The sequence below is a fragment of the Solenopsis invicta genome, chromosome 11 (genome assembly GCF_016802725.1).
Source record: "Solenopsis invicta isolate M01_SB chromosome 11, UNIL_Sinv_3.0, whole genome shotgun sequence".
Classification (NCBI taxonomy): Eukaryota; Metazoa; Arthropoda; class Insecta; order Hymenoptera; family Formicidae; genus Solenopsis; species Solenopsis invicta.
The window spans coordinates 14,864,741-14,887,746 of record NC_052674.1 but is presented as its reverse complement, the minus strand read 5'-3'; the positions used below and the strand labels follow the sequence as shown (position 1 = coordinate 14,887,746).

At 38.7% G+C, this 23,006-nt stretch overlaps 1 protein-coding gene across 5 annotated transcripts in view; it reads left to right on the top strand.

Annotated features, from left to right (window-relative positions):
- The window catches only part of LOC105203442 (protein spire), a 330,825-nt gene that overhangs the window by 58,163 nt on the left and 249,656 nt on the right, over positions 1-23,006 (top strand). For all 5 annotated transcript variants that reach the window (XM_039455090.1, XM_039455089.1, XM_039455093.1 and 2 more), the window contains one exon: positions 7,241-7,364. In XM_039455090.1, coding sequence (XP_039311024.1) covers positions 7,241-7,364 — 124 coding nt within the window. The remainder of the gene's footprint in view (positions 1-7,240; positions 7,365-23,006) is intronic.

The window sequence follows — 23,006 nt, the reverse complement described above, 5'->3', positions numbered from 1 at the left end:
AAACGAGAAATTATTTGACTTACAAAAACTTTGGCAACAGTTTTAGTTTTGAAATTTTTTAATATAATAGAAATGCTTCTACCTATTTTGTAAAACAATCAATAATAACTAAGAGATGTTTGTTTCCCGAAGAAGATTGGGAAAGTGGACCTAAAATATCCATCTGGATTTTTTCGAAGAGTAAACCAGAATTATAAATTTGCAATGCTGATTTTCCTTTATCAGAAGGATTTTTCTTCGATAAACAAACAACACAAGTTCTACACCAGTGTTCTACATCCTGCTTACAAGTCGCTCAATAAAATCTTTTTCGAATTTTATCTAAAGTTTTATTTACACCGAATTGATTACCAGAAGGAGAATCATGAGCTTCCTCAAAAACACGCTGTACCTGACTTCGTTGAACAATTATTTGAAGAATTTGACGTTTTGAATCTGGAGATTCCCATTTTCTGAACACTCCATCCTTAATAATGAGAGAATCCCAAATAGACTAGTAAACTTTAGAAGTTTTGTCTTCAGAGACAATTTCCTGACAAGTCGGCCGTTTTCTAAGCTTTTTTCCTAGCAGGAAAATAGAAAACGAAGGATCGTCTTTCTGAGAATTTTTCCAATTTTCAAGATTATTTTCCCCAAAAACAATTTGTTCTACTAATTCAGTTAAAGAATTTTTTTCTTTAAATTAACTTTAGAACAATAATTACAGCCTTTTTTAGCACAAGGGCGCCTTGACAAGGCATTAGCGTTTCCATGTAATTTTCCTTTTTGATGTTCTACTATAAAATTATATTCTTGAAGACGTTCTAACCAACGGGCCAACTGTACCTCAACGTTCTTAAAAGAAAGTAACCAACTTAAAACATGATCTGTTCTTATAAGAAAATTTTATCCGTACAAATAGTGATGAAAAGATTTTATTGACTTTATAATTGCCAATAATTTACGCCGAGTTACACAATAATTTCTTTCAAACTTACTTAACACCTTACTAAAATAAGCAATCACTTTTTTTACTCCTGCCTGATTTTGAGATAAGACCGCTTTTATTCCATGTTCCGAAGCATCTGTATCCAAAATAAACTTTCCTTCCTCAGTCAGAAATAATAATATTGGCGAAGTAATTAAAAACTTTTTCAACAACTCAAAACCTTCTTGGCAGGCATCATTCTATCTGAATTTACTCAAGTTTTCAGTTAAGACAAATAAAGGTTTACCAATAAGAGAAAACCCCCTCACAAACTTTCGATAATATGAGCAAAAACCTAAAAAGCTTCGGACTTATTTTTTATTTTTAGGAATTGGCCAATCCCTAACTGCAACAATCTTCTCAATCTGTGGTGATTTTTTTCTCTAAGACGACATGACCCAAATACTTAACTTTTCTCCCGAAGAAAGTACATTTTTTTTAGGATTGAGTTTAAAATTTGCTACTCGTAAAGACGAAAGGACTTTTTTTATATTGATTAACATCTCCTCGAAAGATTTGCCGAAAATGATGACATCGTCGAGATAAACCATGCAGATTTTGAAAAGTAGCTGCTGAAAAATTTTTTTCCATAAAACGTTCAAAGGTAGCTGGTGCATTACAAAGTCCAAAAGGCATAACTGTAAACTGCCATAACTCTTTTTCAATTGAAAAAACAGTTTTCTCTTGATCTTCAGGACGAATTTCAACCTGTCAATAATCACTCTTGAGATCCAGAGTGAAAAACCAAGAATGTCCTGAGAAACAGTCCATTAAATCATCTATCCTGGAAATTGGGTAGAAGTCCTTAAGAGTCACATTATTTAACTTTCTGTAATCTACACAAAATCTAATTGAACCATCTTTTTTCTTAACTGCAGAAGAGGTCCACTATTTAATTCTTTGATAACACCCTGTTGCCTCATTTCTTCGATGATCTTTTCCACCTCTTCCCTCATTTGTAAAGGAATTTGACGAGGAACTTGGTTAATAGGAGAACAATTTTCTGTTTGAATAGAATGTTCAATAATTTTACAATTTCCAGCAACGATTTTCCTTGAGAAAACGTCCTGAAATTCTGAAAGAAATTCTGCAAGAAGTTTTTTTTGAGAATCATTCAAATTCTCAAAACTCTTAAGAAAAAAATCCTCAAGAAAATCTGGAACTGTACATCCACTAATTCGAGCACAAAAGTTTTTTTTGTATTTCCTTAGATTTTGAAGAACAAAAATTTGAATAAAAAACGGTAAACTTTTACAAAAGGGGAGCAGCTCTGACGATCTTGACTTTGACATATGTTATTAATGGGAAGGTACTGAGTGACATACAAAAGGTTTTGAGTAATGCTCACTTCTTATTAAAAAAATATCAGAGAAAGAAAAAATAGTTTTTGTTAATTATTACACTAAATATTCATTTTACGAAAAAATGTGTCAAACAAAAAATGAAGCTAGTAATAAGCTCTATAAAAAAAGTTATACACATTTTTTATCTAACTTTAATACTTTACTTGTTATAGTAGAAAAACTGTTTTAAAAAATTTTTATTTTTATTTTTAGTAGTTTTGTGTGAAAAGTAGATGCTTGGGCGGGGGAGAGGCTCCGCCCCTTTCCCGCAGCCCCTCCCCGTATTTTTTCTAACCCAACTTAAACCTATTTTAATTGTAATTTGATGAAGGATATCTAATTGACGTTGCAATATTAGATTTGAAATTATGACTCACTCCCTCCGCACCCACACCGTCATTAGTGGACCTGAGACGAAGTGAGTTGGGTTAGAAAAAATACGGGGAGGTGCAGGGAGAGGGACGGAGCCTACGCGTTCTTTGTATATTGTAGCAAAACTGTTTTGCATCAAAAACCCTTTTGACGCAAAATAGTCTTTCTACAATAACGACGAAAGTATTGAAATTAGGTAAAATATGTATATAACGTTTTTTATAGAGCTTATTACTAGCTTCATTTTTTGTTTGACACATTTTTTTGTAAAATGAATATTTTCCGAAATAAGTAAAAAAAACTGTTTTTTCTTTCTGTAATGATATTTTTTTAAATAAAAAGTGAGCATTACTTAAAACTTGTGTTTGTCACTCAATACCTTCCCATTGATAACATATGTCAAGGTTAAAGTCGTCAGAGACTGCTCTCCTTTTGTAATGGTTTACCTCAAAAACTTTTTCTAAATTTAATTTAGAAAGAAAATCAACTTTAAGAATACAATCGTCTTCGATTTTTGCAATAAAGACCGGAAATTCTAAGCTATGATCTCTTAAAACAATCTTAACTTCTTTTTTAGAAATTATAGGAATTTTCTCTCCTGTGGGATATCTTAATTGTAAGGAATTCACACTAACATTTTCAATAAGTGGTAGTACAAATTTTTTATTTAATATAGAAACGTCTGAGTCTATATCAATCTTAAAAATACAATCCTGTCCATCAATAAGACCAGGATAACAAAAACAATCTTTTAACTTAATTTTCCTACAATTTTTAATTTCCGAAAATGTTGGGGTCTCTCTTCGAATGGTCGAGTCGACCCCGCTAAGCTCGACCAAACCTAGTTTTTCTTTGTTAAAGAAAAAACCGCAGGACATTCTGATCTGTAGTGTCTCTTTGCACTAAACTGCCATTCTTTGTCAGCCCTCCACTTATTAAAATTTTATTTTCCTCTGAAGAAATTCCTTCTTTTCTATTTCCTACTCTCATTTGTTCTCTAGGATAAAATTTTCTCCTTCTGCCATCTTTATTTGAGGAAACGTAAGAAAAACTACTTTTCTGAATAGCTTTAATCATTTTCGCTCTCTCAATTGCAGAACACAAGGAAGAAATTCTTTCTAGTTAGAGAGTGCGTCTTAAAAATCCGTCAGAAACTGCAATAATAAATTGAGCACAAGCAATCTTGTCGCGCACTTCTTGAGGACACTCCGGATAAGCTAAACGTGACAGTTCTAAATCGGCTCCCAACGAAGCTAAATTTTCTCCAAATTTTTGTTTACGATTCGTAAATTGAGCGTAAAAAGTTGGAGACAAATGACCTTCTCCAAAACGTAATTTGAGCTTTGATTTAATTTCTCCATAACTTAAATTTTCTCATTCCGTTATTTCGTCTAGAACTGAACGCGCTTATCCCCGCAAACCCGAGGCTAACACCGCCTTCGTAGAATCTTCCTAGTTACTTGCCTGCGCAATCAATTCAAATTGTGTAAAATATTTACGCAACGGAACACTCTCGTCAAAAATATCTGACTTTAATTTAAAATTGACGCCCGCGTTTCTGGAATCTCAAAGAATCTCCGCGGTTGGAGGACAAACAGAAAAAGGTAACGACTGGCCTAAAAAATGTTGTAGCTGCTCCTCTAGACGCTGAAGTCTCTCGTCGCGCTCCTGGAGCAGTACCTGCATTTTCTCCTCATATTGCCGCTGCTTTTGTCTCTCAGCACGAAGCTGACGCAATTCCACGGCGACCACCCGAAGAGAATTTGCTTTGGTGGAGAGTCAAGATTTAGCAGATGTACGGAGACGCATTCTCTTACGAAGAGGACGTCCCTCCGCTCTCGCAGGAGTTGTTGCCGTTAAATCTTCCGAGATGTCCATTTCGTGGTCCGAAATCGGACGAGCCCCTAAAATGTATTCGATGAGACGAGCACGCAAAACTCTCGCGGAGGGAGGCGCGAACGAACAACACGAAAGAATTAGGCACTCTTTTATAAAAAAGAACACTGATTTTACTCAGATTACTGTGTACAATTAATTCGTAGCGGAATTGTTTAACCCGTTGTGGTTACACCTCCAAAAAATAACGTAATGGTTACACTGGGTCCAGTTGACCCGACGCAAAAAAACAGTTGCCATTTGCGTTCCTTTTGATGAATCGACTCAAATCCTTCACGAAAATGAAGTTTAAGACTTCTTCTTCGTAATCAAATTGTTTATGTATTCTTTATTAAATTTTTTAATATTGAAACGACACGAGGAAAAAAAATTTTGAAAAATGCCATTTTGTACTAAAAAATTTTTGAAAATTCTAATTTTGGAATAAAATCAAAGTTATTACCGGGGTTCTACTCCAGAAGTAGTATACTTTTAAGGAAAAACTAGTATTATATCGAGCTTTTCAAAAAGTATATTTATTTTGAAGATTGAAGTTGGTAATTGTAATGAAAATCACGAAATGACATAAATCAATGTTGAAGGAGTAAAATCGCTTGATAGCTCCGCGTCCCGATACAGAACAAAAGCCGGCCGCGCTTTTTTTATCAAATCGATTGATGTTCCTTCGGCCAGCTTCTCAATCTCAGCCGAAAAGCGGGCATAACAATATTTTGTGACGATGCACCCCGTATAAAAAGCATCGCCACGGCAAACATCAGCCGAAAAGGCCGCCGGGCCATAACCGGGGGTGCCGTGGGCACCCACTTTTAATGATCCAAGACCGCGATACCGCCTGGCGACAAACATCGCCAGAAGAAACGCGCCGAGCTATCACACGCGCTGAGTCGGCGCGCACGCGCTCTCGGAGGACACGCGGTCCTCCCTTCCCCGACGACTCCGCCGTCAAGCGCCGAGAAAGATAACGGAGGCGAGCGGAGTCGCTCGGTATAAATAGGGCCACCGCGACGAGAAACGACACTCTACCACCGACCAGCTTCCCGATCATGGTCCGCTGCGTTGGCGATATCCTGCTCCTAAAGTCGGAAAACCCGGTCGAAGAGTGCTTGGCCGCGGCGAGAGGGTAGTCCGCCTCCGACGCAAATCCTTTCAATAGACACCAGCCTCCGCGAACCGAAGACCACGGGTCTCGGTCCACGAGCCGGCCCCTGGCGACCCAGAGGCTGCCCTCCTCTCCCCGCGACACCCACCAAAACCGCGACCGCCGTGTTCGGGGTCCCGGGTCAAGGTACTTGACAGGGTGTCGCGCGTCCGACCTGCCTGCGACGATCCCCGTCGCGAAACCGCCGTACCGTGCGGGAATCCGATCCGCCCAAAGCGATCGCGTCACACCGGCCAGAACCGCGAACCGTACCGTAGGCCACGCCTACCGCGTCGCCGGAGCACGACACACAGCCCGCGGGGACCGCACCCCCCGGAATCGCGCCGATACGCTCCCGTGCGGGCTAACGCCGAGACGCGCCTACATCAAAGCACTTGTATATATATGTAAATAGCGCAAACGTGTAAATAGCATATAGGAAATATATTTGTGTAAACTGCATTCAAATTCAAAACTCGCGTCGAATCATTCAAAGCCGCCCGCCGACCTTTCTTTCTCCCGCGTCGAACCATTTCCGCGGTCTCGCACCGGGAGTCCGACGAGCTGATCCGCGCGCGGAAAGTCGGTAAATTACAATTTATAAATGAAAATGTTGTTAGAACTAGGATAAATTATAATCAGCATGATACTATTTATCCGAGTGTTTTACCGTGCTTAATATGAAAAATGTAAAGAAATGCTAACAGTTTAAATTTTTTATTTGAAATTACACATAATGGTGAGATTCAAGTAGTATTAATTAGAACTGTTGTTTAAAAAGATAATATTTACTGTGTTTTTGTACTTTAGACAGAGAGGGGGGAGGTGTAATGCTATATTTGCGAAGTTACATTATTTGACTTTTGGTTTTTTGTTATAAAAAATGCTATAAATATTACAAAGAACAAAATACTTAATAATTGTGATCGCGAGTGTATAGCGTTAACGCGTGTCACGGCGGGAGCATGAGGGAGCGGTGCTAAGCTATCCTTCTTCTCACCGGGCCGTCGTAGCGTCGTCTACAGTCGGGCCGCGGTGGGCGGTCTTATGGCTCAGGCGAGCGATTGCTTGTCTCTTCGTGCGCGCTAATTTGGCCGACTTTAATATTTTATTACTTGAAAGTTATTTCAAATATCGCAAAATGGTATTAGACTTTTTGATTTTTTGATTTTTTCTATTTCGTGATTGTAATATGTATACATCGCTTTGGAACACCCTGTATATATAGTCACACAAATATTAGTATTACGATTTGGTTATAACCTGTCAGGCGTTTTGTTTAATGTTGTAAAAAATAGATACCAGTTTGACCTTGGTGGATGTCGCCAAGGTCAGGTCAAGATCAAATTGATTTTTAAAAATAGAGATTAAAAATAAGGATAAGCAGTTTTTGTTTCTGGAAAATTAGCTTTGGACTTATTTAGTTTTTTGAAGAAAACTTTTTGCATTTTATAATAAGTCTTAATTATACTTCAGATATACATAGTACATTTAATAAATTTAAATTATTAATTTTTTGTGCAGGCGATATTCTCATTGGGCATGATCATTTTTAAAGCCTTGGACTTTGGTTCTAATGCTGGAGAGGAAATAGCTTTGTCACCAGACTTAGAAGCTCTCATTACATTGATGACAAACTGTAATCGAGGTAAATAAATAATTATATTTATTTCTTGTTTCTTATTACAATGTTATTACAAAGGTTGGACTTTATAAAAATAATGTTTTATTTTTTGTAAAAAATAATTCCTTATTAATTTTTAAATGTAATGCGTAACTGTTATTTAGAAAATAACAATTTGTTTTATTGTAGTAATATCAAAATATGATATTAGATTTTAAAAGTATATTATTAATAATTAATGCTAAATCTTAAAACTCTAAACTATAGTATTTGTTATTATTGTGTCTGTCCCTATTAATGTGCTTATGTATTAAATAAGTTAAAATGAAAGAAATTATGCGAAATTGATTGAACTGCATTAATGCGCATTAGTATGCGTATTAAAACTTTTGTACACTGATTTAATCTAAAGTTTGAAAATAAAATGCAAATATCTCAAATGATAAATATATGTTATCAAATAATACAACAATGTATAATGTATTTGGAAGTTTGCAGTTTATCTTATTTATATATTTTATAATAATACCCATTTTTACGTTGATTTGTATACACTTTTAATGTGCACTAGTGCGTCCAATTGAATTTTCTATAACAGTAAATAAATATTAGGAAAGTTGTTTTTTTATTAATTTAAAATATTAATGTTAATAATACCAAATATAATATTTGATTTTAACCGTTAAAGTAGAGTGATCATTATTTGCAAGATACATATCACGATTTAAAGGAATTTAATCGAATATCTTATCAAATCTGTAAGAAACACCTAATAGAAATAAATAAATTGATTATTAACATAATTAATACTATGTAGAATTTAAATTATATTAAATTATTTTAATGATAAAATAGCGAATTATTTTTGAAGTGTTGTATGTTATTTTTTTTATGAATCCCGTAATACCACAATATCTCGTCATTATTAATGTGCTTTTTTTGTTTGCCTGTCAATTTAACCGGTCATATAACCTGTTGTACTGGCGGGTGCAACAAGATAAAATATTCGGGATTTGATTCGTCTGAAAGGTTGGAATTCACGAGGAGGACATTTGGAGGGGAACGCGTAGGGTGGCAAATAACGTTCTCACTTTCTTATTAACACTTTTATTCTCCGAACGTTAATATAAATAATTTCTTTTTTAATACACTACTCAAAAAAAAATAGGGAACACTTTCCAGACACTAAAAATTAGGCTATTTTCAAATGACTGTAACTCGGTGAAAAATCATCGTAGATAAAAAATAAAAAAAGCATTTTGAAGCTTGAAGATCCAACTATAACGCTCTATCAGCAGATTTTCAAAATTTTTTTAACTTTCTTGTCTTATGCAGTAAAAAAGCACACCTTGTTTTGTTCGTTAAAATTTCGTATCTTTGACACTTTGCAGCTCAACCAACAAATTTTTTTCGGATAATTCAAGTAAAGCTTCATAAACTACAACATTTTACCTACAAAATGCTTTTTTTAAAATTTTTCAACGTTTCTTTTTTTGACCGAGATACGCAACTTTGAAACTAAACCAACATTTTTACAAATGATATCCGTACTCTGTGAAAAATCATCGTAGACAACAAATCAAAAAACCATTTTAAAGCTCGAAGTTTCAGCTTTAACATGCTATTAATGGTTTTCAAAAATTTTTTTCAATTTTTTAGTACTATGCCCCAAAAAAGATACACCGTTTTTTCCTTAAAATTACGTATTTTTGACACCCTGTAGCTCAATAAAAAATTTTTTCTCGACAAATCCAATGCAAGTCCCATAAAGTAAGACATTTTCTTTACAAAATGCTTTTTTTTAAATTCTTTTTACGATTTTTTTTTACCAAGTTACAAGACTTCGAAGAAACATATTTTTTACAGTACATTTTTCCGAAAAATGACGTCTACCGCCGACATTAGCATTACCCAATGTGCACCACGTGGAGGTTGCCGGTCTGATTTTTGCACATCGTGTGCGTGCGTGCGTGCGTGCGTGCGTGCGTGCGTGCGTGCGTGCGTGCGTGCGTGCGTGCGTGCGTGCGTGCGTGCGTGCGTGCGTGCGTGCGTGCGTGCGTGCGTGCGTGCGTGCGTGCGTGCGTGCGTGCGTGCGTGCGTGCGCGTGCGTGCGTGCGTGCGTGCGTGCGTGCGTGCGTGCGTGCGTGCGTGCGTGCGTGCGTGCGTGCGTGCGTGCGTGCGTGCGTGCGTGCGTGCGTGCGTGCGTGCGTGCGTGCGTGCGTGCGTGCGTGCGTGCGTGCGTGCGTGCGTGCGTGCGTGCGTGCGTGCGTGCGTGCGTGCGTGCGTGCGTGCGTGCGTGCGCGTGCGTGCGTGCGTGCGTGCGTGCGTGCGTGCGTGCGTGCGTGCGTGCGTGCGTGCGTGCGTGCGTGCGTGCGTGCGTGCGTGCGTGCGTGCGTGCGTGCGTGCGTGCGTGCGTGCGTGCGTGCGTGCGTGCGTGCGTGCGTGCGTGCGTGCGTGCGTGCGTGCGTGCGTGCGTGCGTGCGTGCGTGCGTGCGTGCGTGCGTGCGTGCGTGCGTGCGTGCGTGCGTGCGTGCGTGGCGTGCGTGCGTGCGTGCGTGCGTGCGTGCGTGCGTGCGTGCGTGCGTGCGTGCGTGCGTGCGTGCGTGCGTGCGTGCGTGCGTGCGTGCGTGCGTGCGTGCGTGCGTGCGTGCGTGCGTGCGTGCGTGCGTGCGTGCGTGCGTGCGTGCGTGCGTGCTGCGTGCGTGCGTGCGTGCGTGCGTGCGTGCGTGCGTGCGTGCGTGCGTGCGTGCGTGCGTGCGTGCGTGCGTGCGTGCGTGCGTGCGTGCGTGCGCGTGCGTGCGTGCGTGCGTGTGTACGTGCGCCCGCGTGTGTGTGTACGTGTGCGCGTGCGTGCGTATGTGTATCACAACAGAGATAAGGACCCACAGTTCGTCACTTTTGCAGTATTTAATGACTCCAAACCTCTCTGCTGTGTGTGTGGGTGTGTTGTGTGTGTGTGTGTGTGTATGCGCGCGCGCGCATAAGTGTTCAATAGTGTGTATTTTTTGCGCGTTCGTTATATCAACGATATTCTACGACCACACGTTTTGCTATTAAATCGAACCTGTCGGAACTTTATTTTTATGCAGGACAACGCTCGACCTCATACGGCGAATATAATGTTTTTTTTAACGACACGCAATTAGACTGTTAAATTATTCCGCCAATAGCCCGGCCTTAAATCTAATCGAGCACATTTGGGATGAAATGGAACGACGATTAAGGCGTCGCAAAGAACAGCCGCGAAATTTAGAAAATTTGGGAGAAATTTTAACGGAAATTTGACACAACATTCCGCAAGATCGTATTGCAAGATGTATAAATATGCGAGAACGCTTGCAAGCAGTAATTGATCAGAGAGGAGGAAATACACACTATTGAACACTCATGCGCGCGCGCGCATACACACACACACACACACACACACACGCACACACAGCAGAGAGGATTTGGAGTCATTAAATACTGCAGAAGTGACGAACTGCGGAGTCCTTATCTCTGTTGTGATACACACACACACGCACGCGCACACGCACGCGCGCGCGCGCGCGCGCGCGCGCGCACACACACACACACACACACACACACACACGATGTGCAAAAATCCGACCGGTAACTTCCACGTAGTGTACATTGGGTAATGCTAATGTCGGCGGTAGACGTCATTTTTTGGAAAAATGTACTGTAAAAAATGTATTTCTTTGAAGTATTGTAACTTGATCAAAAAAAATTGTAGAAAAAATAAAAAAAAAGCATTTTGTAGAAAAAATGTCATACATTATGGGACTTGCATTGGATATGTCGAGAAAAAATTTTTGAGCTACAAGCTGTTAAATATACGTAATTTTAAGGAAAAAACAGTGTATCTTTTTTGGTGCATAGTACTAAGAAATTGAGAAAATTTTTGAAAACCATTAATAGCATGTTAAAGCTGAAACTTCGAGCTTTAAAATGGTTTTTTGATTTTTTGTCTACGATGATTTTTCACAGAGTACGGATATCATTTGTAAAAAATGTAGGTTTAGCTTCAAAGTTGCTTAACTCTGTCAAAAAAAATCATAGAGAAATTTTCAAAAAAGCATTTTGTAGGTAAAATGTTTATGAAGCTTTACTTGAATTATCCAAAAAAAATTTGTTGGTCGAGCTGCAAAGTGTCAAAAATACGAAATTTTAACGAACAAAACAAGGTGTGCTTTTTTACTGCATAAGACAAGAAAGTTAAAAGAATTTCGAAAATCTGCTGATAGAGCATTAAAGTTGGATCTTTAGGCTTCAAAATGTTTTTTTTATTTTTTATCTACGATGATTTTTCACCGAGTTACAGTCTTTTGAAAATAGCCTAATTTTTGGTGTCTGGAAAGTGTTCCCTATTTTTTTTTGAGTAGTGTATAATCAAATCGCGGTGAACGGATTATCGCGCACTCGATCCCTGAATGTGTTGCGGGGGTGTTGGGTGACCGACTTATCGCTGAGCGCATATGTTGTGTTCATACTTTACATCAAGTACATAATCTCCCGCTGCCTATACTTAGGCAGCCTTACTTATAGTTTTGGTATTTTCGATATAGTGGGGCATTAGACCCTTGCAATGATCATATATGGTCATATTCGCGTCAATCTTGCGGTGCTTACGCTGCTCACACGATTGCAAATTCCGCAATCTTGCATTTCCGATACAATGAGAGTTTGTGACGTGATCATTGCTAAGCGGATATGCAAGTCGATTAAAGTAGCTAATGGCGCTACAACACCCCTCCTCTGTTGGAAAAAGAAAAACGAAGGAACGAAGTTTTTCTGTATATAATAAAAAAAATTGATTTAGGAACGTGTACTCTGTCTATGAGAGTGTCTCTTAAGAATTGATTTTGATAACCAGAATTCGTTATCGGTGTCTAGTTCTATTGTTACACGTTTCTCAGGTCTCTGTTTTTTTTTTTTTTTGTACAAGATATATTATTATACATATGATACCTATTGCAATTAATAACATTGTAAGTCTTCTAGTTGCCATTGGATAAATAAAATGCTTTGATTGAAAATACTAATTCTTATTTTTATTAAAATTATTATTTGATTGTTGTAGTTCTATTTCTAAGTTTTTTTTAATTTTGAAGAGTTTTCTAATGTAATTTTTGTTTTTTTGTTTTTTGAGACGTATTCTCAGTTTAATTTATCTTTTGATAATGAAATATTATACTTAGGTAAATATGCTTCTATTCTTGTTTTGTTTAATGTTTTTTGGTGATTTTAGTATCATGCCATGAGTTACAAATTCACAATTGTTGTTTTTTAATGTGATTTTGCCTGTATTTTCAATCGCTAGTTTTATTTGTCCGTGGTCTTTACATTGGATATTAACTATTTCTTTTGTTGATGACGAATATAATCATGAGTGTGGATTAACGGTGTCCATATAGTGTTATTCGATAAAATTTGTTTCCTGTTACAATAATAAATTTTATTTTCTGTATACATGTTTATTTCGCAAATCGAGTTTGCATTCATTCGTTGTAGGCAATTTTTTTTGCATAAATATTCATTGTTAATTACTTTACAAGTTTGCAAGTTGTTACTTGAAAGTGTTATATAAGAACGTTGTTTGTTACTTAAAGCTATTCGAGGGTTTTTTGTGTCGATAACAGTAAATATATTTTTTCCATTTGGTACAGGTAATGCAATTACATTTAATATAGTATATTTTGAATGTGAGATTAAAGGAAATTGTAATAAAGTTATAAATCTGAATATGTTTTAGCGTGAGGGTCAAGGTTTAATCGTCGGGGTGGTGCCCGCTCACGACGCGATCGTCGTGGGGTTTCTTGCGTGTATAGTGCTAGTTGGTTCTTAGACCGCCGATTCTGCATCCCTTAGGTTGACCTCTTCATCTCGACTTTCTTCAGCCTCATTCTCGTTCTGGCTTGCATCTGGTCGAGTACGTATTGGTGAATTCTCCGGTGACAATAGGTAATCGTTTGTACCTGTAGGTAGTGGTCCAGTTCCGCTTTTCCATACGTGGTTTAGATGTCTTTGTATCTTTTATCCGTTCGAAAGTTGTACCTCTACGATGTCTTTCGAGATTTGACGGCTAATTGTGCCTAATTCACGTTTGTTTCCTCTGAGGTTTATTACCACGTTATTACCTATTTCTAGGTTTCTCTCTCGTGTTCCATAGTGATGATTAAATTGATACTCCTTCTTCTCTTTCTTTCCTTTCGGCAGTGGATCTGGGGGTGAATCCGTTGGTAGTAATGTTAACGAAGATCTGATTTTTTTTTCAGAAATAGCTTTGCTGGCGATTTTCCCTCCGGATTTTCAGGATTTGAAATGTATTGGTGACTGTGTAAGAAGTTGTACAATTCCGTTCGTCAATTTGCTCCACCTTTTTTGATTGCTTGTTTTACTGAGTCTACCGCTCTTTCCTCTTGCCCATTTGATTGTGGATGTCCAACAGGCGAAAATAAATGTATAATGTTCATTTCTCTGCATAGGTTTGAAAAATGATTAAAAGTGAATCGTTTGCCATTATCGCTTACCAATATTTCTGGTGGGCCGTAACGTAAGAATATCTCTCTGCAGATATCTACTGTGTGTTCGGCTATGATGACCGATGTGATTGCCGCGTCGATGAATTCCGAAAAAGAATCCACGAAAATTAGGATATATTGGTTATTTATTGGTCCACCATAGTCTAAATGGACTCGTTCACCTGGTCTGCTTGTTGTCGGCCACGGATTAAGTGAAATTTTAATAGATAACTTTTGCGCTAAGGCACAAGGATTGCATCTTTATACATGTTTTTCGATTTTCTTCGTCATTCCAGGCCAGTAGACAAATTCTTGAGCTAGTTGTTTTGTTTGGCGTATTCCTGGGTGTCCACGATGCAAAGCCTTCAAGATTGCTTTTCTCATCGCTTTCGGGATGACAATCCTGTCTTTGAACTTTCCCTCTACAATGCTTAATTTATCCTGACATTTACTAAAGCTTGAGGAAATTTGTTTTTCTTTGCTCTTCTTGCTTTCGGCTTGTAGTACTTCCATCACTCTTTTTAGTTCTGGATTGTTTTGAGTTTCTTCCTTTAGTTTCTGACAAAGTTTGTATCCGAATTTTTCCGTTATCGAATTTTTGAGTTGATTTACTTTTAATTCCGTGCTTCGAATGCAAGCGACTTGTAACTCTTTGGCGGTAACTTTTATCTTACCTGAATTTATTAATGAGTCTGAATAGAACATCTGCCTCTCTAAAATCTTCGGTGCGTACGTACTTTATTTCAAAGTTGTATCCTAGTAGTTGGATTGCCTATTGTTTTAATCGAGCTGCTGTCATCGGTTGAAGGCCTTTACTGTTATCTGCCCGTAATAATCCCAGTAGTGGTTTATGATCCGTCCGGAGTTTAAACTTACGGCCCCATACAAATTTGTGTAGTCTTTTGACGGCCGTTACTAAAGCCAAAGCTTCTTTCTCCAACTGAGAGTAGTTTTTCTGTGTGTCGGTTAAACTTTGAGACATATGATATACTGCTTTTTCTTGACCTTTGTCGTCTCTTTGCAGTAATACTTCTCCGATGCCTGTTGCACTTGCATCCACAGCAACGATTAAAGTTTTTTTTGGATCGTAATGCTCTAGTAAAATCGGGCTGAGCATGATCTTCTTGATTTCTTGTATTGCTCTGTTTTGTTTTTGTCCCCATTTTCAAGGTGTTTTTTTCTTGGTAAGTTCTTTTAGGGGTTGTTTCAAATTATGTCAGTGTGGTACAAACTTACCATAATGATTGATCATACCTTTTTACTTAGGTAATATTTTTGGGTGCAGGCATTTTCGCAATGGCTCTGGTGTGTTTGCTATTAACTTTGATGCTTTGGTTATTTACAATGACTCCTAAGAATTTGATTTCCTCCTTTCCAAACTGACATTTTGTTAAGTTTAAGCAAAATCCTCCTATTTGGAAACGTTTGAGCGTTTCCTTTTCTAAAAGCCGTTGGTCATGTTCCTCGCGTTTGTCCAACTACCAGGATATTGTCTAAGTATGCCATGGTACTGTCGATACCTGCTAAGGTTTGGTCCATTACTCTTTGAAAAATTGCTGGTGCCGCTTTTATGCCAAATGGTAGGCGTTTATATCGGAACAGTCCTTTAGGTGTTGTAATAGTCGTTACGTTTTGATCTTCCTCTGCTATTGTGATTTGGAGATATGTATCACTTAGGTCCAGTTGGCTGAAAAAACGATTTTTGTTAAGTGTAGAAAATACGGTTTTGGTATTTGGCAAAGGATACTTATTATCGACTAAAGCTTTGTTTAGCCCCGTTGAGTAGTTTGCGCAAAGACGAATTTTGCTGTTTGGTTTCTTTACAACTACGATTGGTGTTGACCAATTTGGTGATTCAACTGGTTTAAGAACGTCTGCTGTGATTAATCGATCGATTTCCTCCTTCAATGGTTTGAGCATTGCATACGGTATTGATCTGCACGGCAGTTGTACAGGTTTTGTGCCTTGACTTAACTTGAGATGCGCTTCGATATTTTTGCACTGCCCCATTTCATCGGTAAATAGTTCTGGAAAATTCTTCTTTAAACTTTCGTATCCTGACTGTTTGAGCTGCCCTTTGCTGATTTCGGATTTTTCTTCTGTCTTCCTGTCGTGTTCCTGCTTGTGGATTGCTTGAACTGTTTGCGATTGTTTATGGCTTGAGAGTGGTATTTCTCATAAGTTTAGTGCGTCTATTGCGTTAAGACCTAGAAGATTGATTTTGTTTCGTGCTGCGACATGTATTTCCGTTCTCCCTTCATGGCCTTGGATTGTCATATTTTCTGAAAAATAGCCAATTGTATTGAAATTTTTACCACCGGCATGTTGAATTACTGCGCTTCTACGTAGCTCCGGTTTTCCTAGGTTAATCCATTGACGTTTTCCGATTATTGTAATATCCGACCCTATGTTGTGTTGGAATTGGACTAGTTTATTGTTTACAGTTGCCTGTACATAAATGCGTTGGTTTCTTTGTAAACTAGAGAATGCTTTGATGACTAAATATTTATTGTGTTGAGTATTCTCTGTAGATTTTTTTTTTGTTGCCGAACGACAAACTGTTGCTAGATGCCCTTTCATCTTACAAGTGTTACAGATGCTTTCTAGATAAGGACATGCTGCGCGCAAGTGTGTTTTGCCGCAACCGTTATATTTTAACTTGCGCTTATGTGAAGGTTGGTTCATATTTTTATCCTTTATAGCTTTTTTTTCCGACTTGCCCATTTTTTACCTGAACCGCGTTGACGAGTTCTACTACTGTATTTGATAGATTTTCTAGCGTCTTTAAGCTATTGCATACGTTTTTTAGTGTAGCATTCGCATCTCTTTTAACTGTTCGTAACGCTATCTTTTTAAGATCTTTGTTGTCACTAGAGTAGCAAAGTGACTGCATTATCAAAAGAACTCTTAACTTGTTGTCTGTTAAGCTAGTTTGATCAAATTCTGTCGCGTGCTGATTTATTTTATCGATATGCTCGCGAATGGGCGTATTTTTGTCGTACCGAAAATTTAGAATTTCTATTCGATGCCGCGTGATGGGTTTTTCATCGTCGAATAATTTTTTTAATTTATCTGTTCCCTTGGCTTGAGTTATTTTGGCTGAATCTTTTGGTGCGACATCCGTTAACTTATCGAACTTTACTTGCCCCAGATTTCCGATGATCAGTGTTTTTATTTCTTCCGGTAGCATTTTTGCCTTCTTTTATAGTATACTTGTGTTGTTTTAGCTATTTATGAAACGGTTTGATACCTTCCGTTGTGTTGTACGCATATTTCTCGATACGCGTATTCAACTGATCGAAGATTTCCGTTTCCGATAAGACTTGTTTTACTTCGGATGCATTTTTTTGCTTTAACTGCAGTTGTAATAAGCTTGTAACTGCGTCCGTTAGCTGCTTCAGTGTGGCATCCATTGCACACGTTTTCCGCTTTCAGAGACTTTTTCTGAGCGAAATTCTTCTCTCCGACTGCCCCAATATGTCGGGTATTTGGGATTTAAGGGATGAATCACCGTGATACGAATGTAGATATACAATATACTCTACGTTTATTCTGGTGGGATACAGCGTTAGAGAGGTTAGCAAGGTCTCTCATAGTCGCGAGACCGATCACAAGTTAGACTCGTCCGACTTGGCGGGTGGCGTACCGAAAATCCGCCGACATCAGTCGGTAATGTCATACCTAGCAATTTTCCTTTCGGCTTTCTGCTCCATTCTTTTTATTATTGTAATTGTACCGTGTGTTTTGATTCACACTTGCTTTTCATTGCTTCTCATTTAGTGGATCCGCCGTGCAATGCATCAGCATTTGTCGCGCACATGTCCGGTTTTTTTGCAATATTGGCAAAATTTATTATGTTTACTTGAGAGTTTCCATTTGCTCTTGGTAATATGAATTTACTACGGCAATCTCGTGCATAATGTTTTATTTTTCCGCATCTGGCATTGGGGATTCGAATTTTTTAATTGTTGGGCATTAGTCGCTTTTGATTTATTTTGATAATGACTTTGATAATTTGGCCCTTTTACTTTTTCTTCCACGCTGGCTCCTGCCATCGCTTCTTGTAGTGTGTTATATTTCTGAGCGTATAATTAATTTTATTTCTTTATTTAAGCCGTGTTGGTAATTATGCAACGTTTGCAATTTTATCATTTTTAAGATAACTTTCTGATGCTCGGGCTTGTGCGTCCCTTTTTTTATCATATCTTTGTAAAGCTTCATGGTTAACGTGTCGACTCTTCAGCCGTAATCTTAGGCATTTTCTCCATGTTTTTGTTTCAACGAATTAAATTTAATCTGCAAATGACTTATACTTTGTTTGCTAAGGTATTCCTTTGAGGGCTTCTCTTAATTGCTCGAACTCTTGAATATTGTGAGTTTGAAAATCGAGCATCTCTCTGCCCTTAAGCTTTGTGCATAATATCGCTTTTAATAAAGTACTTTCATTGATAGGATCAATATTTTTCATTGCGTAGCTGCTTGCATTTAAAAATTCTCGGTTTCTTGAGGTCAAAGTCCGGTATTATTCCATGCACTTCTTTTAATCGGAGGTAATTCTCTAGTATGTCAATTTGAGCGCGAACATCTGCAGGTGTGCGTCCGTTTGAAATATCAGCGCCGCAACTTACGCGCGCGGCTTGCTCGAGGCTGTTCCGTCGGGTACGCGAATTGCGTAATATACGATCCGTCGATTTCGATAATATGTTAAGTCGCGTAGGTGTTCTGTTAACGCGGAGGAATCTTCTAATTTAGGTAATGCCTCTAGTTTCCTAGTGTTTGGACTTCAGCTGGTCCAGGTCGTTTAGTAAATTTTTGTTTGTTATCTGGATTTTCTCTATTTTGCTAAATTTTTTGTTTTGTTTTATTTTCACTGGTCGCCATTCTGTTGGCTTGTCCTCGATAGATTTCTTTGGGATTGAAAAGATCGCTCTCGTAAGATGTTAAAGAGAATTCACGTCTAACAAGGAGTAGACAAAAACTGTAAAATGTCAAATGAGATGAATCATAGCTCATTCGAAAGGGGGAAACAAGTATATTAAAAGTGTAAAAGGGTTAGCGTGAATGGGCCTTACTTTTGCCATTAAAGTTTAACATTTGGACGTTTGTACATTAAGTACTAGAATCTTGAACCACTATCCAAGAGAGCATCGTGGCTGAGAAGGCTTAGTTCTAGCCTTACATTTTTTCTTTCGTGGCGGACCGAGTTTGAATCTCCGCAGTATCAAATTTTTTTTTATTTTTTTTTAAACCTTTTGCTATTATATTTTACAATTACTTTATCTTTATTATTTTTTAAATTAATTAATAATAATGTATTTAATAATAATAAAATTAAGCTACTTTTTATTAATAAAAAATTAATAAAAATATTTAATAAATTATTTATTATAATAAAATTATTTATAAAGGTAAATAATTAGCCCTTAACGAGCAGATTTATTCCGAAAAATAATACACTTTAATTTATAACGTTTTATAAATTTATAACATCATATAATTTATAACTTCTTATAATTTACAACTTTTTATAATTTATAATATTATAGAAACTCTCAAGGTGTATTATTTTTCGGAATAAACTGCTCGTTAAGGCCTAATTATTAATCTTTATAAATAATTTTATTATAATAAATAATTTGTTAAACATTTTTATTAATTTTTATTAATAAAAAGTTGCTTAATTTTATTAATATGTGTAAGTACATAATTATGAATTGATTAAAAAAATACTAAAAATAATGCAATTGTAAAATATAATAGCAAAAGGTTTAAATAAAATAAAAAAAATTTAATACTGCGGAGATTTGAACTCGGCCACAAAGGAAAAAATGTAACGTTAGAACTTAGCTTTCTCAGCCACGACGCTCTCTTGGATAATGGTTCAAGATTCTAGTACTTAACGTACAAACATCCAAATGTTAAACTTTAATTGCAATTTTCTTAAAAAGTAAGGCCCATTCACGCTAACCTTTTAACACTTTTAATATACTTGTTTTCTCCCTTTTGAATAAGCTATGATTCATCTTATTTGGCATTTTACAGTTCTTGCCTACTTCTTGTAAGACTCTGGTTACTAAGCGTTCTGCTGACGTATAGTATAATTCGTCTGTTAGTTGGTTGAGCGTTATTCACATCTATCTTTAGTAAGTTCGGGTCTAAATCATCGAATAGAAATTTGCGTTCTGCCACTACGTTTACCGGAGAAGTATCTCTATTACGGCTTTAGTCGTGTAAGTTAGTACCCTATCCACTTGCGCTATTATTTCTTTTAACGCGTCGGTCGCGATTTGCACGGGAGTTTGCTGGCTTTGATAAAGCGTGCGTCTCACCATTTTACTTAATATCCGCGATCGATTCGGGGAGGTTGTATCCGATTGATTGGACATTTGCTTTACAAATTATTACAGTATAGTTTTGACTTACAGTATTGCTAAGACTCATATGTTGCTCTCGCTTGCCTCGCTCGGAGATCCCTTGAAGACTCGTTCCTGCAGCAATTGCTGTCGTTGTGCTGTTTCTCTTGTAGGCTTGTTGGCTCGTAGGCTTGTAGGATTGTTGTCGGTTACCTCTGGTCCCTGCAGTTCTTTTGCGTCGGTGATTCCGGGTGTTGATTACTGGATGGGTGACTACCCTTACGTGTGATTCTCTGCTTGTCAGCTTTTGTTATGTTGTCTGGTTGCAGAGCTTTTTTTTCTTTGTTGAGAGATTAATACGGAGAATATTTCTCCTGCCTTTTATTGCTGCGTCTTTCTCAATCTTATCTCCTCTGACAGTGAAGTTTGGTCGTCTCCGAACTCCACTCAGGATATGTCGGCAGTAATTAGTTTTGTTTCATCCCACTTCTGACACTAATTTTGTTGTACCGGCGGTTGCAACAAGATAAAATATTTGGGATTTAGTTCGTCTGAAGAGTTGGAACCTATGAGGAGGACACTTGGAGGAGAATGCGCGGGGTGGCGAATAACACTCTTATTTTTTTATTAACACTTTTATTTCCCAAACGTTGATATAAACGATTTTTCTTTTTAATGTAATTGAATCGCGGTGAACGGATTACGTGTTATCACGTATTTGACCGCTGGATGTGTTGCAGGGTTTCGGGTGACCTACTTATCGCAGAGCGCGTACTTGCCGCTCGTACTTTACATTAAGAATCTCTCGCTGCCCATAATTAGGCAGCCTAACTTATAGTTTTGATATTTTTGATATAGTGGGGCATTAGGCCCTTGCGATAACCATATATGGTCATACTCGCGTTAATCGTGCGATGCTTACAAAAAAATATATTTACCTTTTTTGATAAGATTTTACCATCTTCAGTGTTTATTTTAGCGTTTGAGGCCGATTGTAACAATTTTTTTGGGGGGAATCTTGACCCTCGTTGATTCCATCTTATCTTTTAGTTTCTCTTTAGAATCTGAAAGACATATATATTAACGTACATACATAATATAAAATTTAAACACATATTGTGAAATACATTATTTCCTTTATGGCACAAGGCTCGGCAAAAAATAAATGTAATTAATATTTCTAACACTAAATAAAAACTTACTTTCTGTGTTGACAACGAGGCCAAAACACAGGCGAACAGCTACACAAAATAAAATATTTTTGCCACTTGTTTTTATAATGTGCTTATAAATTTCTGGTTCGAGGATAATCAACGTAGAAGATTGAATTGTTTTTCTATAAAACAAAGAGTTTTATTAATTCGGACTTACGAGCTAATATTTACAGTTCTCACTTGTAAAACAAGAAAACAACATTTAATGTTTATTATTCACGATGCTACTTCTCCCATTACAGGTATTTTCTATAAGTACAGTTTAACGAATTTCTCACAGTATTTTCTCTCGACGTGTTTACTCTTTTTTTTCTTGCATATCTAGGTGCCTGTTTAATCAACCCGTACTTTTGTGCGGGAGATTTCGAATCAATCCGAGGGAATGTAATAGCATTTCCTTACATCTTCTCCCCCCCCCCTTTTTTTGGTACGATGAGAAAAATGCTCATGGCACACCAGGCTGGCTAGACCTGGTAGTGTTGGACTCGAGTCAGAACGGTGCAATCCCGGCCACATAGTTTCAGCGACCGGGTTTGTCCCCCCCCCGCCTACCAACTAAAAACCTCACCGAGCTACCTCACCCCGTATGAGGAAGGCCCCGGCATAAGATATTCTTAGTAGCCTTTTCCGGGGACAGAGCGTGAGTCCCCCGACGCGCCAGTTTGTCAGGTTGGGAGTGGACGTGTCAGGACAGCGAGTTGAGATACGTCAGCTCAGCCACCTGTCCACCCCGGGGTAGCGCCGTGCAAGCACCGACACGCCCCCCGCACTCCTTTAGAGCAGGAGGCGAGCGTCAAACTTACCCGTTCCGCGTCAACCCCCTGCCCAAGGTCCAGAGGTCCCGAGGAATCATCCAGGCCTACCTACTATCCACGAGTGGCCGACCCGCCGGATGAGCGGAGACCCCGACTTATCGGGCGACCCATAGGTCCGGCCAGGGTCCTCGTCTCCTGAGCATCCCCGAGCGCAAGGGTAGCCGGAAACGAGGCCCAGGATCGCAAGGTGGCCCTTCCCCCCAGGGGGACACCTCGCGGCCCTATCAACTCAATGGATAGGCGACCCTGGAGGAGAGGGCGTCAACGTCCTCTCCGCCCGGGGTCTGGACGCTTTCTTGGCAGGTGTGCTCAAGTTGAATCCCACTCGCTTCTCCCGTTGCGGAAGAGGGAGAGGCTTGAGCACCACCTTCACCTCAGGGAGGTTTGAGGTACTCGGACTATTGAGTGCCTCGCACTTTTTCTTACTCGGCGGATTTGACCCTAGCCCGGAGGCTCTGGACGAATCCGACGACATCTCGATCACTCCCGTGACGAAGGCCTCACTTACAGGTCATCTTCATATCTATATCGACCGCCCCCCCCCGCCATCCCCCTCCTTCACGGCCTGAGCGCCAGGAGGAGTGGAAGGCGGCGGGGACAGAGGCCGATTATCACTCAGATCTCCTCCTTCCTGCTGCGGAGAAGGGGGAGGTCTTTTTCCCTGACGAGCAGCTGGAGGCACTTCTCACCGCCGGGGCGGTGATGGTGCGACTTCCCTCTTGAGGCATACCCCGGACAGAACGGCCTATTTGCGCATTTT